This window comes from Maylandia zebra, linkage group LG8 (genome assembly GCF_041146795.1).
Source record: "Maylandia zebra isolate NMK-2024a linkage group LG8, Mzebra_GT3a, whole genome shotgun sequence".
NCBI lineage: Eukaryota > Metazoa > Chordata > Actinopteri > Cichliformes > Cichlidae > Maylandia > Maylandia zebra.
The window spans coordinates 22,495,713-22,511,267 of record NC_135174.1 but is presented as its reverse complement, the minus strand read 5'-3'; the positions used below and the strand labels follow the sequence as shown (position 1 = coordinate 22,511,267).

The 15,555-nt window shown below is 38.8% G+C and overlaps 1 protein-coding gene across 1 annotated transcript in view; it reads left to right on the top strand.

Moving 5' to 3' along the window:
- The window catches only part of LOC101466343 (alpha-2,8-sialyltransferase 8F), a 17,861-nt gene extending 2,306 nt beyond the window's left edge, over positions 1-15,555 (top strand). Inside the window, exons 2-7 of the mRNA XM_076887639.1 lie at positions 10,230-10,298; positions 10,423-10,497; positions 12,833-12,974; positions 14,126-14,238; positions 14,321-14,413; positions 14,500-15,555. Coding sequence (XP_076743754.1) covers positions 10,230-10,298; positions 10,423-10,497; positions 12,833-12,974; positions 14,126-14,238; positions 14,321-14,413; positions 14,500-14,977 — 970 coding nt within the window. The 3' untranslated portion in view covers positions 14,978-15,555. The remainder of the gene's footprint in view (positions 1-10,229; positions 10,299-10,422; positions 10,498-12,832; positions 12,975-14,125; positions 14,239-14,320; positions 14,414-14,499) is intronic.

Genomic DNA, 15,555 nt, shown 5'->3' with positions numbered 1-15,555 from the left:
TGCTCGGGAGCAGGTTTACTTTATGTAAACAGGATTAGATCGCGGCCACGCAGGTATGTCCGCTTCATTTATACGAAAGCAACAGCGATATTCCACCACTGTTTCACCATAAATAAATATTATCAATGTAACTAAAGATAATGCAGCACTTGATCCTTTTATTGATTTCACACAGATACATACAGGTCATTTCCTAAAAAAGGGAAATGTACTATTAACATTCTATTACATGTATGTGATTATTACAGATGTAATTCATATTTCAGAGTAGTAATTGCAAATTACTTTGTGTAATCAAGATGAGAGACCACGGCTATAAAAGCGAAGGTGGATTTGGGAAGCCTGTCGCAGCCATGTCCTGTCCGTATACGCGAGCAGCCCATTGCGGAAGGTGCAAGATTGATAAGGAGAGTTTTCAGAATTCAGCGTATATTGCGGGATAGACAGGATCCTTTAGCTCAGCGCGACAGTGTGCTCATTGAGAGATATCGATATTCCCGTGAGGGTATTATTTACTTAACCAACTTGTTGACGAGGGGGTGCAGGACCACCACCTGTCTTTTTTTGCTCTGCCCTTTTCTTGGTTGCTGTTATGAACAAACAAACAGATTATTTCAGGGTCTCTTTCCTAGAGACGAAAAGCAATATAAGTGATAAATATTACCATTCTGTAGCATATTCTTATATTCCACTTTTACTTGTTCCCATGTTCTAGTGGGTCCTGTTGTGGCTCTAATGTGTAAGGGGATATAATATAACATAATATAATGTAATATAATATTGGATAATATAGTGTAATACAATAAATTTACCCTACCGCCTACTGGTGTTGGCCAGAGGGGCCGATGGCGCGATATGGCAGCCTGGCTTCTGTCAGTCTGCCCCAGGGCAGCTATGGCTACAACTGTAGCTGCCTCCACCAGTGTGTGAATGTGAGAGTGATTGAATAGTGGCATTGTAAAGCGCTTTGGGTGCCTTGGAAAGCGCTATATCAATCCACTCCATTATTATTGTTATTATTAAATTACTTACGAGTTTAATTTGTCAGCAACTTTCTGCCAGCCCTCTCTCCTTGCTTTTGCAGCCTTTGCAGTGTTCCCTTGCGTTCTGATTAAACTCTGAAACTCCTGAAATCCCTCAATCAAGAGTTCTTGCTCTGCTGCCGAAAAATACCGAGCGCGCTCCTTCGACATTTTCGCCGACCAATCAGAGGGTTGCCGATCAATGTTTCTACTATCGATGCGTAGCCCCTTTTACGACACCCAGTGATCTCACATTACTTCATCCAGCTGTACTAATCGTCAACAGCAGGTGTGTTCGGAGAACCGGATTAGCGAGCTCATGGTTAGCGCGATGATTTGGTCTTGGATGTGTCATTTGATCTTGGATGTAGTAAGCGACGTACGAAGAACGGGCCCCTGGTCAGCATGGTGATTGAGGACTCCCAGCTATTTAGCATTGTGGAGGACAAAGGATTCAAAAGATTTGTTAAATCATTAAATCCTAGCTATGTTCTCCCCACTAAAAAGGTCATAAAAGCAGTGAAAATTTAGTTTTTACAGAATAAAATGTGAACAGGCAGGACTGTGTAGCTGTCCATACCTCAACGTTACAAAAGCACAACTACTGTCCACACCCCAACCACACCTCACCTCACAGTAAATGATCATTTCCATTTCAAGCATTTCCAAATAATCATTTCCCATACTGCCACTATAAATATACACAGTATACTGCCATCACTACAATATACATGTTTCACACACTCCTTTTGTTGTTGACATTTACAGGCTGTGTGCAAAATGCCACACTCTTCAAATTCATGCCAGCTATTATTTTTACGTCCAGTAGGTGTCCTGCTAGAGCAAATGAAGCTTCATGAAGCTTCGCGTTGGGGTGAACCAATTGGATGAAAAGCTTCAGTGCTTCATGGGGCTTCATCTGCCCATCACTAGTTGGATCCAACTGTTACACAGTGAGGGGTGGTGAGGGAAACATCAGACTTCACTCTATCTTAATTAAAGTAATTGTTTTATTATCTCTTGCCAACATCATACACATGCAGACAGCAACTTTTCAAAATGGCCCCCAATCCATTTCCTGCTCCCTTTAAATACTCTAAAGACACACCTTCTTAATACAGACTGGCCTATAAAAGAGCTGCAATTGAGGCAGGCTTCCTCTTTACTGGGAAAACAAGATGGCCACCACAAAGGTAACCTGCAACACTTTGTTACTTAAATGCTTCCCAACAGATCCTTTTTTCAATACACCACACGACTGCCCCCAGCCGTGACAAAAAATACTCTAGTAAACGTACTAATTCAACTTCTTTCCTCAAATTAAAAAAAAAAGTGAAGAAGTGCAGGCTCTAAAAGGTTCTCAATGTTGGAGTCAAATTGTTAAATGTTGTCACTGTGTTACTTAAATTTGTAAGTCTTAGTTCAAGCAGCATGATCAATGACATTCCTGTGTTTCTGACCATCTCTCCAGCCAGTTTGTTGGTGGGGGAGGCTGAAGTGTTTTATTATAGGCACATCCTATCTGAAGGTTCTGTTTTCTTGTGTCATAAACTTCCTGCTTTTATTACCCTTTTCTGGGCAGGAGGACACACACACACACACACACACACACACACACACACACACACACACACATATTCTTGCACATACATGCATGTTCAGACACATACAGTAGTAGCGCTAAAAAGAGCCGGCTCTTTCGGCTCCCAACCGGCTCTTCAGGTTGTTTTGTTGCTTTAATTAATTTATTATTAACAACAATATAAAATTATGCACAAAACGAATTACTAATGTAAAAAAAATGTGGTTTTACTTATATATGTTTATATATAAATAAATATATACGGTGGCCCCTAAGAGACAAAGCACGTACAAACTCCAAAGAGCTTGTACAAATTCCAAGACACATGGCTCTCTTTCTCTCTCTTTCCCTCCAGCTCTGTTCTACTGAGAATATTACTACCATCCCTCCGCCCTCTTCCCAGTGCAAAGCACAAGTCGCGTGCGGAGTGAAGTGGGAAAAAAAGTGGGAGACAGAGGGTGAGAGAAAGGGGGGGGGGGGGGAAACACGAGCCGGCTCGCATCGTTCACGTCAAAGTGTCGGCTCTACGAGCCGTTTCGTTCGCAACTGACACAACTCTAACATACATACACGTGCTTACACGTGCACACACGTGCACACACATAGTACCTTATCTTTTGTGACCATTGGGGGGTTTTACAATGGGTGGTGCTTGTGTTCACAGAATAAAAGGAGGCAAGGAAGGCTGTTTATTGGATGCTGGCTAGAGCAGAGTTGCAGTCTTACAAGCCTCTCTGCAGCTTCTCTCTTCCTGCTACCCCCCCTAAAAACCCATCTCCATTGAGACTGTGTCAGCTCCCAAACAGACAAAAAACAAACTAAAAACCAGCAATAAACAACTTAAACATAAAAAATCACAAAGAAAGAACAATACAGTATCCACATCTGAACCAAAGAGTAAAACAGTGAAATGTGGATTATTAAATATTAGGTCTCTCTGCTCCAAGTCTCTGTTAGTACATGACTTAATAATTGATCAACAAATCGATTTACTTTGCCTTACAGAAACCTGGTTGCAGCAGGATGATTATGTTAGTTTAAATGAATCAACACCCCCGAGTCATTCTAACTACCAGAAATCTCGAAGCACAGGCCGAGGGGGCGGTGTGTAGGGATGGGTATTGATAAGATTTTCACGATTCAGATTCCATTTTCGATTCTTTATCAATTCTGTTATTGATTCTTTTTTTTCTTTTTTTTAAAGGAGAACACTAAGGTCGATTAGCTTAGAACTTTGTTTTATATCTTCTCTTTGAACAAGATAGAAATTAGGAGTAACATGGCCTTACAGCAGTGTGATCTTAGAAGATCCAGCCTACGGCTCTTCAATGGGGTGTCACAGGGTCCCCGGGGAAAAAAATTGTAAATGTAAAATAATAAAATAAATAGTCTTCTGTAGCAATAACAAAGTATAACATAAATTATTCTGTAGCAATTACACAAGAATATCCAGTAATGTCCCTGCCTACAATTAAACACATTCACTTACCGAAAATCGGGGCATCTGCTGTGGCAAATGGGTGCAAGCCTTTTACCACAAATTTAGTCACTGCTCGGTGACATTCGTCTATCCTGGCCTGAAAGGAGATGCTACCGGTAGACTGCAGTGAGAACTGCCAGCATCTGAGCCAGACTCTGTCTGTCTCTCTCATCATGGTCACCTAAATACACAGTAATGGCAGGTTTTGTAATAAGGCAGATCTCACTAACATAATATGCACTGTTAGTTGATTATTTACCTGCCGCATTAATGGGAGAGGATGTGCAAACGTTACCGGTGCTGCTGGGTTGAGATTCACGAGTCCGGAGCGGAATTAAAAACACAACATTCATTTAAGGTTATCACGTGTTTTGTGAGCAAATGCTTTTGCATATTCGTAGTGTTTCCTTAAATGAAATATCTACTTTGCAAGTATTGCAAGTTGCCCTGTTGTCATCCGTTCTCGTAAAGTATAATCAAACTTTTTAGTGTTTGAGCCGCTTACACGCCGTGTTTCCTGCCAGGTAAATGACGCTCCGCAACGTGGTGACGTCATTCGGGGCGACTGGAATCAATAAGGGAATCGTTTGCAAAATTGGCAAACAACTCCAAGGAATTGAAACAGTGGGAACCGGTTCTCAACAAGAACCGGTTTTCGGTGTGGCAGCAATTTTTCCCACCAGCCTATTAATCAACGAAAGACCAAGACAGACTTTTAATTCATTTGAAAGCCTAATGCTTAACCTTGTCCACCCCAGCTGTAAAACTCAGAAACCAGTCTTACTTGTTATCATCTGTCGTCCACCTGGGCCTTACACAGAGTTTCTCTCTGATTTCTCAGACTTTTTATCTGATTTAGTGCTCAGCTCAGATAAAATAATTATTGTGGGTGATTTTAACATCCATGTAGATGTTAAAATGACAGCCTCAACACAGCATTTAATCTGTTATTAGACTCAATTTGGCTTCTCTCAAACTTTCAAAGAACCCACCCACCATTTTAATCACACTCTAGATCTTGTTTTAACATATGGCATAGAAACTGAACATTTAACAGTGTTTACTGAAAACCCTCTCCTGTCTGATCATTTCCTGATAACATTTACATTTACAATAATTGATTACACAGCAGTGGAGCGTAGACTTCATCACAGTAGATGTCTTTCTGAAAGCGCTGTAACTAAGTTTAAATGGTAAATGGTAAATGGCCTGTATTTATATAGCGCTTTACTAGTCCCTAAGGACCCCAAAGCGCTTTACATATCCAGTCATCCACCCATTCACACACACATTCACACACTGGATAAGAATATAATCCACCCACTGTTATCATCTTCAATGCCCTGTACCAACACAGAGCAGCTATCTGAACGCTACCCCAACAGAGGTCGATTATCTTGTTAATAATTCCACCTCACTACGTACGACTCTGGATACTGTAGCTCCTGTGAAAACTAAGGTCTCAAATCAGAAGTACCTGACTCCGTGGTATAATTCTCAAACACGTAGCCTAAAGCAGATGACTCACAAGCTGGAGAGGAAATGCTGTGTCACAAATTTAGAGGATCATCATTTAGCCTGGAGAAAAAGTTTGCTGCTTTATAAGAAAGCCCTCCGCAAAGCCAGAACATCTTACTATTCATCACCGATTGAAGAAAATAAGAACAACCCCAGGTTTCTCTTCAGCACTGTAGCCAGGCTGACAAAAAGTCAGAGCTCTTTTGAGCCAACCATCCCTTTAACGTTAACTAGTAATGACTTCATGAACTTCTTCACAAATAAAATTTTTACATTAGAGAAAAAATTACCAATAATCATCCCACAGATGTAATATTATCTACAGCTAATTTTAGTACCATTGATATTAAGTTAGACTCTTTTTCTCTAATTGATCTTTCTGAGTTAACTTCAATAATCAACGTGTCTTTTAGACCCCATTCCTACAAAACTGCTCAAAGAAGTCCTGCCATTAATTAATGTTTAAATCTTAAATATGATCAACCTATCTCTAATAACCGGCTATGTACCACAGGCCTTCAAGCTGGCAGTAGTTAAACCTTCACTTAAAAAGCATCTCTAGACCCAACTGTCTTAGCTAATTATAGGCCAATCTCCAACTTTCCTTTCATATCAAAAATCCTTGAAAGAGTAGTTGTCAAACAGCTAACAGATCATCTGCAGAGGAAAGGCTTATTTGAAGAGTTTCAGTCAGGTTTCAGAGCTCATCACAGCACAGAAACAGCTTTAGTGAAGGTTACAAGTGATCTTCTTATGGCTTCTGACAGTGGACTCGTCTCTGTGCTTGTCCTGCTAGACCTCAGTGCAGCATTCGATACTGTTGACCATAATATCCTATTAGAGCGATTAGAACATGCTGTAGGTATTACAGGTACTGCACTGCAGTGGTTTGTATCATATCTGTCTAACAGACTCCAGTTTGTACATGTAAATGGAGAGTCCTCTTCACACACTAAGGTCAGTTATGGAGTTCCACAGGGTTCAGTGCTAGGACCAATTCTGTTTACATTATACATGCTTCCCTTAGGCAGCATCATTAGAAGACATAGCATACATTTTCACTGCTATGCAGATGACACCCAGCTCTATCTATCCATGAAGCCAGGTAACACACACCATTTGGTTAAACTGCAGGAATGTCTTAAAGACATAAAGACCTGGATGGCTGCTAACTTTCCGCTTCTTAATTCAGATAAAACTGAGGTTATTGTACTCGGCCCTGAAAATCTTAGAAACATAGTATCTAACCAGATTCTTACTCTGGATGGCATTACCTTGGCCTCAAGTAACGCTGTGAGGAACCTTGGAGTTATTTTTGACCAAGACATGTCCTTCAACGCACATATTAAACAAATATGTAAGACTGCGTTCTTCCATTTGCGCAACATCTATAAGATTAGAAATATCCTTTCTCAGAGTGACGCTGAAAAACTAGTTCATGCATTTATTACTTCCAGGCTGGACTACTGTAATTCATTATTATCAGGATGTCCAAAAAACTCTCTGAAAAGTCTACAGCTAATCCAAAATGCTGCAGCAAGAGTCCTGACAGGGACTAGAAAGAGAGAGCATATTTCTCCTGTTAAATCCAGAATTGAATTCAAAATCCTGCTCCTCACATACAAGGTCCGAAATAATCAGGCCCCATCATATCTTAATGACCTTGTAGTACCATATCACCCTATTAGAGCACTTCGCTCTCACACTGCAGGCCTACTTGTTGTTCCTAGAGTATTTAAAAATAGAATGGGAGGGAGAGCCTTCAGTTTTCAGGCGCCAGCTTCCAGTTTGGATTCAGGAGACAGACACCGGGGCTGGGCCATATCATACCGTTTACGGTAATACCGGTATAATGTCGGGCAATGATAAGAAATTGAAATATCGTGATAGAATATGGGTAAAACGCGCATGCGCAGTACCTTTGTTTTCATACGCACATGGAGGAAAAAGCGTGCCGGCGACGGAGAATGAGAAGAACGAAAGCGGATGTTGAATGAAACGGATGAACCAGAATTGGTTTGTAAAAATGCTGCAACTTCAGTGGTGTGGAACTGGTTTAGCTTTCGTCTGTCAGATACACAAAAGCACTATTTCTGGTAGCACATGCTAGCGGGCCGTCGTTATTACCGTGTTTTTTGGAAAATACGGCACACTTAAAATCAATCCTTTGATTTTTCTGAAAGTCGACAGTGCCCCTTATAATCCCGTGTGCCTTATGTTTGGATTCTGGTTGTGTTTACTGACCTCGAAACGATTTTATGTGGTACACGGCGCTCAAAAATCTGGCAAATGTTTTAGTACGACTTTGCTAAGCTACGAAGCCGCACTGCTTGATGGATTGTCGGAGCGTTGTGGCTATTGTAGGCAGGAGCCTCGCGGAGTGATACGTAATGTGCTTCAACATAATATTACTGTATTGTGTGCATAACCTCTTTTTAAGTTTTGTGGATATTATACATGGTTATGCTGAGGATATGTCAGCCAATTTCCACTGGAAATGCCTTTTGGTTAAACTGTCAGCAAGGAATTTGCATTTGCACTGTTAATTTTTTATATAACTTTAATGCACATAAAAAACAGCTGCTTGTTTAAGTGAAAATACATTGATTTTATTTTTTGCACTAATAAAGTTGAGGAGTTGTGAAGTATTTTGTCTAGTGTCAATTATATCGTCAGTTATATCGTTATCGCAAATTTTCAAATGTTTATCGTGATAAATATTTTTGGTCATATCGCCCTGCTCTAACAGACACTATCTCTACTTTTAAGATTAGGCTTAAAACTTTCCTTTTTGTTAAAGCATATAGTTAGGGCTGGACCAGGTGACCCTGAATCCTTCCTTAGGTATGCTGCAATAGGTGTAGGCTGCCGCTGCAGATGGCCGCCTCTCCCTGAGCCTGGTTCTGCCGGAGGTTTCTTACTGTTAAAAGGGAGTTTTTCCTTTCCACTGTCGCCAAAGTGCTTGCTCATAGGGGTTTATGGGTTTTTCTCTGTATCTATTATTATAGGATATACTGTACAATATATAAACGCCTTGAGGCGACTGTTGTTGTGATTTGGCACTATATAAATAAAATTGAATTGAATTGAATTGAATGGCTAGGAGACAGGTGAGGAGCATTCAGCTCCAAGAGCCTGGTTCCGACCAGTCTCCCTTGCTAGCAAGTAAAAGATGTTCGTCTTGCTTGTCGTTAACAAGAATAAATAAAACCAGCGGGGCCTGTGGAAGCGCAGACCCAGCACTCAAGTATAAAAATAAAAATTAGGTCTTTGGAGGACATTTGTACCAGCTCTCTGCCAGGCAAACTTTATTATGTGTGCCAACTTTATTATGTGTTTGCCTACATGTCAATTATTCTCTCACACGTCACTACAAACCCCAACTAAGGAAACTCACTCCCTCTTCACTATTTACTTTACAGGTATTAAAATATTTCAGCTTCCCTGCAAACATATGGTGCAAAAAAAACCCTCACCAACAAAGAAGAATGAGCATCACACTACGTATAGGCACATAGGAAAAGATGTATGTGGATTCTAAATATCAAATTACGTTGGACCTTTGACATCTTCTTCAAGGTCAGATAAAGTCAATTTACCAAAAATATCTTTTATCTTGAACACTATACTTAAAATTCTCCTGTCTTTGTTTGTGTTGGTAACATTTAGGACATTATACTGGTTTATCCATCCATCCATCCATCCATCCATTCTCTTCCGCTTATCCTTATCAGGGCCACAGGGGGGCTGGAGCCTATCCTAATACAATGCTGTTTCTTTAATAGTGCCCAGAGAGTGAGCTTCCTTGGCAGAGGTTTTCACTCTAGGAGTGTTTCTTGTTTATAAATACAAGCTGATTAAAAAAAAAAAAAAAAAAGCAGAAAATAAAAGAAATAATAAATAAGAGTGATTTAAATTGGCTTTGCCTTAAAAAAAGAGTATGTAAGGTCTAAAGTGAGATTTGACAGCCAATCTTAGTGTGAAACCTAAGATTGGTTGTAGTTGGGAATAGAATTCACTGCTCTTTATTGATTTGCACAACTAAATTCAACGAGATTGAAGCACACATTAGTGAGTGAGTAAATCCAAACACGATCATCCACCTAAATTCAAATTGATCTCTGGTATGGTTGATGTGACTGAATTATGACAGGAAGCAGTAAAGCTGCTCTGCACCAGTTCATCATCAATGGCACTACTCTAAACTTCACCGCAATACTGACTAGACTAATCAATCTAACTTGCCACAAACCACCAGTACTTCCTAGCAACCTTTGAATAACACAGAGTTGGCCATGTCAGCCCTGCAGCGATGATACTTCAAACTGTGAAGTGGAATTAGTTTGTTTTCCAAGACATTTAACACCATGAAAAAACAAAACAAAACATGTAACAAGTTGTTTATAACGCAGATATCTGATCTAATATTATATTGAATATGTAGGTAACTTTTGGAATTTTTGCAGGTAGCATAAGAACAGGGTTCAGACACAATGAGTTAAGATCATGACCTTCCAACACATGTACAGAAAAGAACAACAGCAATGAAGCTGAGGGAAAAAATGGGTACAAGAAAAGGTAACTTTTTTATGTGCACATACTAATCTGTCTCATTTATTTCTCACAGTTTGGAATTTCACCGACCACTTCCTCAAAGAAGTGCCTCAAAGCCCTCTGAACTTTGTAAAGGCTGCAAGTAAGAGCGAGCACTGTCATAACTTTTTTCTTAATAAATTACAGTATTTTTGCCAAGATTGAGTCATGTCAGACCTGCAGGCATGATACTTCTAACTGTGTGTATGAATGCTTGTGCATTACAGGGAAGCCATCGATAAAGTAAAAAAGCTCTACAATCAAACATGGAAAAAGCAGGAGGAGAATTACCACAGATTCAGGTAAGATCATACACTTCAAGCCTTCTAACATCCTGATATTAGACAGTGAATTACAGGTCATTTTACAGAGAAAAGCAATTGTAATGTAAACAATAGTTTAACAGATTACTTCCTCCTAGGACTAATTAAGTAAAGCAGCGGTCCCCAACCTTTTTTGCGCCACGGCCGGTTTATGCCCAACAATATTTCCACGGACCGTCCTTTAAGGTGTCGCGGATAAATACAACAAAATAAAACTAGTACCGGTACCGAAAAAAATTCATAACACAAAACCGAGTAAACGATAAAAACGATAACAAAATAACGCTGAAAACCGATAAAAACCCTGAAAACCATACATTTCACACCTGAGACTCAACTCTCGCGGCCCGGTACCAAACAACTCACGGACTGGTACCGGTCCGAGGCCCGGGGGTTGGGGACCGCTGAAGTAAAGTACTGAATTACTTTTAATAAAAGTGTTTTGTGTAATACATTATTTTTTCGAATAATGACTTAAACACCGATTGTTAAATTGAATTGTTAAATGTTGTCATTTTTATGCTTACCATCTCTACATTGTTTCAAGCAGTAGGACCAAAGACATTCTTTTGTCTCTGACCACCTCTCCAGCTACTCTGGTGCTGGGGGAGGTTTTATTGTAGATACATCCTATCTGAAAGATCTGGTTCTTGTGTTGTAAGCTTCCTGTTTTTATGATCCTTTTGGTGAGCAGGAAGTCACACAAACGCACCCCCACGACACACACACACACACACACACACACATTCTTGCACACATGCTTACACGTGCACACACACACACACATAGTGTCTTGTCTTAGAACCATTGGTGGGTTTTACAGTGGAAGGTGCTTGTGTTGTGTTGTATTGTGTAAACTATTGTATATTGTAACAGTTTGTCAATAAAAAGGCTACGAGGAGAGCTGCTCTTTGAAGGATTTGGGCTAGAGACAGGTGATGAGCATTATGCTCCACCGCCTGGTTCTGACCAAAGCTTCCCTCGTTAGCGAGTTAAAGACCGGTTGAAGATGTTCTGTCTTGTTTTCGTTCTCATGAGGAATAAGTCTCTAAACTTGCGGGGCCTGTGGAAACACAGACCCAACACCGATTGCAACAAGGAGCTTAAATACCTCCAACATGCACAAATATTTGACCCACAGCATCTAATTAATTTCCATGAATGTAATGTGTTTGATATGCTGCTTAGAGATGGCAGTAACTCCCAAAATGGAGCCAATGAGAATCAGTAAGGAGATCAATAAGGAATCGAATTGATAAGTGATATTGATGATAGAATCAGAATTGCTACATTCTTACCAATTCCCAACCCTAGTATTTACATTCATGAAAGCATCTCTTTATTGATTGTACACTTGAGAGTGTTCCTTAATTGGTAAGATGCTGTAAAATTCTTCTCATTGACTATGTAAATAATTCTGTTATCCTGCACTTCTGTGGTCTTTCAGGTCTTTTTGCTGCTGAGCTGATTCACTGCAGTCTTTCTTTTAAAGAAAGAATCAGTCTGTTAATTTTTTGCTCTCTTTTTTCCAACCTAATAATGGCTTCCTTCATTTGCATTGACATTTCTTATATTTAGAATCAGAGGAAAAGTTACAAAATATAAAATCGAGACTTTAAATTAACTTCAGATATTACATCTGCATAATTTTTTATGAATTAAGAAGGGGTTCAGCAGGACATGAAACTGGTTATCATTCAACTGTCAAATTACATTTGAACCACTCAGAATAGGGAACTTTGTATAAAAATGTCTTTAATTGCTGAAGAGTTAAGCCAAATATTGCCAAAGAAAAAACTAAACATAAAAAACACTAACTGTAAACATAATATACAACAATAGACAAATTAATATGAAATACAATCTAAAGACAAAAGACAGGTTGTCTGTTCTACATGTATGCTGTATCTGTAGCTGCCTGAAGTTAAATGGCTTTCATTATGGTTAAATAATCATTTCCATTCAAACCACTGAAGCCTATTCAAATACTACATAAATGAAAACATTTATTTGAATTGTTTTCCCTCTCTGGTAAGCCTGATTTGCTGTAGCTGAAATTCATCATTGGAAATTAAAATGAAATTAACTAATATAAAACTGTATTGCTTTCAGTGTTTTAAATAAAATAAAATCAGTGTTTTAAATAACACACTGAATTCATGTGGGATTTGTTTGCTTTTTATACATACGTAGCAGAAATGACACTTACAATACAGGTGTACTGTATTTTAAACCACAAATCTTTCACCTTAACACTAAAGCTAACTTTAAACATTTATTTATTTATTTATTTATTCATTTATTATTTTTCAAGATTACAGCTGAACATCAATTGCAATGGATCCAACAATGGCATTATCACTCAGGAAAACACTCCAGTGGGATCTAAGATTGTCTGTGATAAGGACAGGACTGTCATTCCCGTGACCCCAGTGCTTTTCAAGGCCTTTATCAAAGTATGTATTTCTTAAAGATGGGAACATGCCTTGAAATGTATTCTTTATGAATGCGCTAGAATGAACTCAGACAAAATCTGCTGCATGTTTCATGTCCTAATTATTCTTCAAATGTTCTAACATAGTATTACTAAGTTCTTATATCACATGTTTAGTCATGTGCTAAATCTGGGGACCTGCACCCTTAACGGATTGAATCAAATGAAATTCTTTAGCATATTCCTACATTAGCTGCCCAGAGTACTTTTGCAGCAGTTCATCTGTCTTAATAAGTTCTGTCAGAGTTCTGTCTCTTAATTATTTATTGGTTTAAAAAGGACAAAAAACCTTCTAACTTGACTATGGTTCATATAAGTGTGGTTTGTATTGTCAACATATTGAAAGTAACACATAAAGATTTAAAATGACATATCAAATTCAAAGTCAAAGTGATAATTATGCTCTATCCAGCTGTTTCTTACTGCCAATGTCTATACTTACAATTGTTATGTTCAGATTTTTCAGAAGGAATTCAGGAGAAATATTTGTAGTTTAAAAAATGTAATTTGTTTGAGCAGTTGAAATTACAAGTTACAGCGCTGGACTTTTTTGTGAACCAGCGAACTGTTTCACAGAAAAGATGACCCTGGATCAGGGCTGTACAGGTTTATACTGTGACAATAACAAAGATTATCTTCTCCCAACACAAACGTGGCAGTTTGCTGTGAATCCTCCCCGTTCAGTCCGACCTCACCTCGTATTTGCTTGTCCTGGAATGAGAAACAGAGAAGAAAAACAACCCCTGCGTAGCCTTGGCTATCTGCTTATTATTCTAAGGCCCAGTTCAAGAGCCTTGGGGGTCTCGTTCGCATTTCCTGAGCCAGTTTATGAGCATATTTGCATTGTGTATAAATAAAATATTAAAACAGCTTTATCTAATAATTTAAATAAAAAAAATCAAAAGTTTTCAACCCTAACACAATACATAGGCATGTAATGAATGCTATTCTGAATTTCACATTACTTTGGACCTTTTTCTTTGTTGTTCTCATCCTACAGATTTGACATAATTCCTTAAATACAATGAGTACTTGTCTCTCACACATAGTACATTAGAAACAGTATAAATCTTGCTCTTTTTGTAATGTGTAATCTGTTGATGTCAATTCCAGGAAAATCCTTTCTCAAAAAAGAGATGGGACACTTGTTCAGTTGTTGGGAGTGGTGGGATTCTGACAAACAGCGGCTGTGGAAAAATAATTGATTCAGCTGATTTTGTTTTTAGGTGAGAAATATGTCATGTGTATAGCACCAAAATCATGACGACAACTCATCTCTCTGTAAGAAATATTTTGTTGTGTTTTCAGGTGCAACCTACCTCCTCTGGAAAATGAATTTAAGAATGATGTTGGCATAAAGACTAACCTTGTGACAGCAAACCCAACCATCTTCATAAATAAGTGAGCAAACATTTATTCTAACATGGAACTGAATTGGGTTTTTTTTTTTTGTCTTGTTGCTTTAAGCGTTGTTGTTTAATTTGCAGGTATGGGTCACTGACGGGACGTCGCCGGCCGTTTGCAGACAGCCTCCACCAGTATGGCAACTCCCTGCTCCTCTTTCCTTGCTTCTCCTTTGGGTTTAGTAGGGGTGTGTGTCAGCGGGCTGTGTATGCCATTGAGGACATGAAAATCCCTATTCAACCAATCTTCTTTAACCCTCTGTACCTTGAAAGACTGGACAAATTCTGGAAATCCCAGGGGTTAAAGGAATATCGACCTAGCACTGGATTATATATAACTAGTCTGGCCCTGGAATTATGTGAAACAGTGCATCTGTATGGATTCTGGCCCTTTAGTAATCACCCAAATAGACTCTTTCCCCTAACTAACCACTACTATGATAATGTACCATATAATGCAAGAGTCCATTCAATGCCAAATGAGTTTTACCACTGGGTACAGCTGCACAATAAGGGTGTGCTCAAGCTTCACCTTGGAGACTGCAAATCAGGTCAGGTCTAGTTTAAATGATGGAATTAAAAAAAATGCTTAAGTGTCCAACTGCGAAGCCAAGACATTTTCACTGAAATCAATATGTATTAGTCAGAAGTAGGCTACATTTTACTTTAAAAGTCTTACAATATATCTCCAAATCTCTTTAATCCTGGAACTGGTGACTCGCGGGAATTTCTCTGAGCTTCACAGCTTCTAGTGTATATCAAGAAATTTAATATCTCACATTGAACATTAAGAAAACAATATCTGTTTGCTTTTCATTTTTAAAAAACTTTTTCTAGAATTAGATCTAAATGTGAGTGTCAGTTATTTTAGTCGTGTTTTTTTTAGAACAAGCTACCTGACTTGAGATCAATTACTGTCCGTACATTCAACACCAGATTCTAAATCTTTCCATTCACACAGGTCTACAGTTAATAGGTTTTGTTATTCTGTTTTATTTTATTTTGTTCTGTTGTTTTCCCTGCCATTGTAAATTTGCCTATTTCTTTACATTGGTGATCACATTGTGTTTCCATGTAATGAAATGTACTATGCAAATTAAATTGTCATTGTCATTAAAGGGGCTATAAACGCTGCATTCA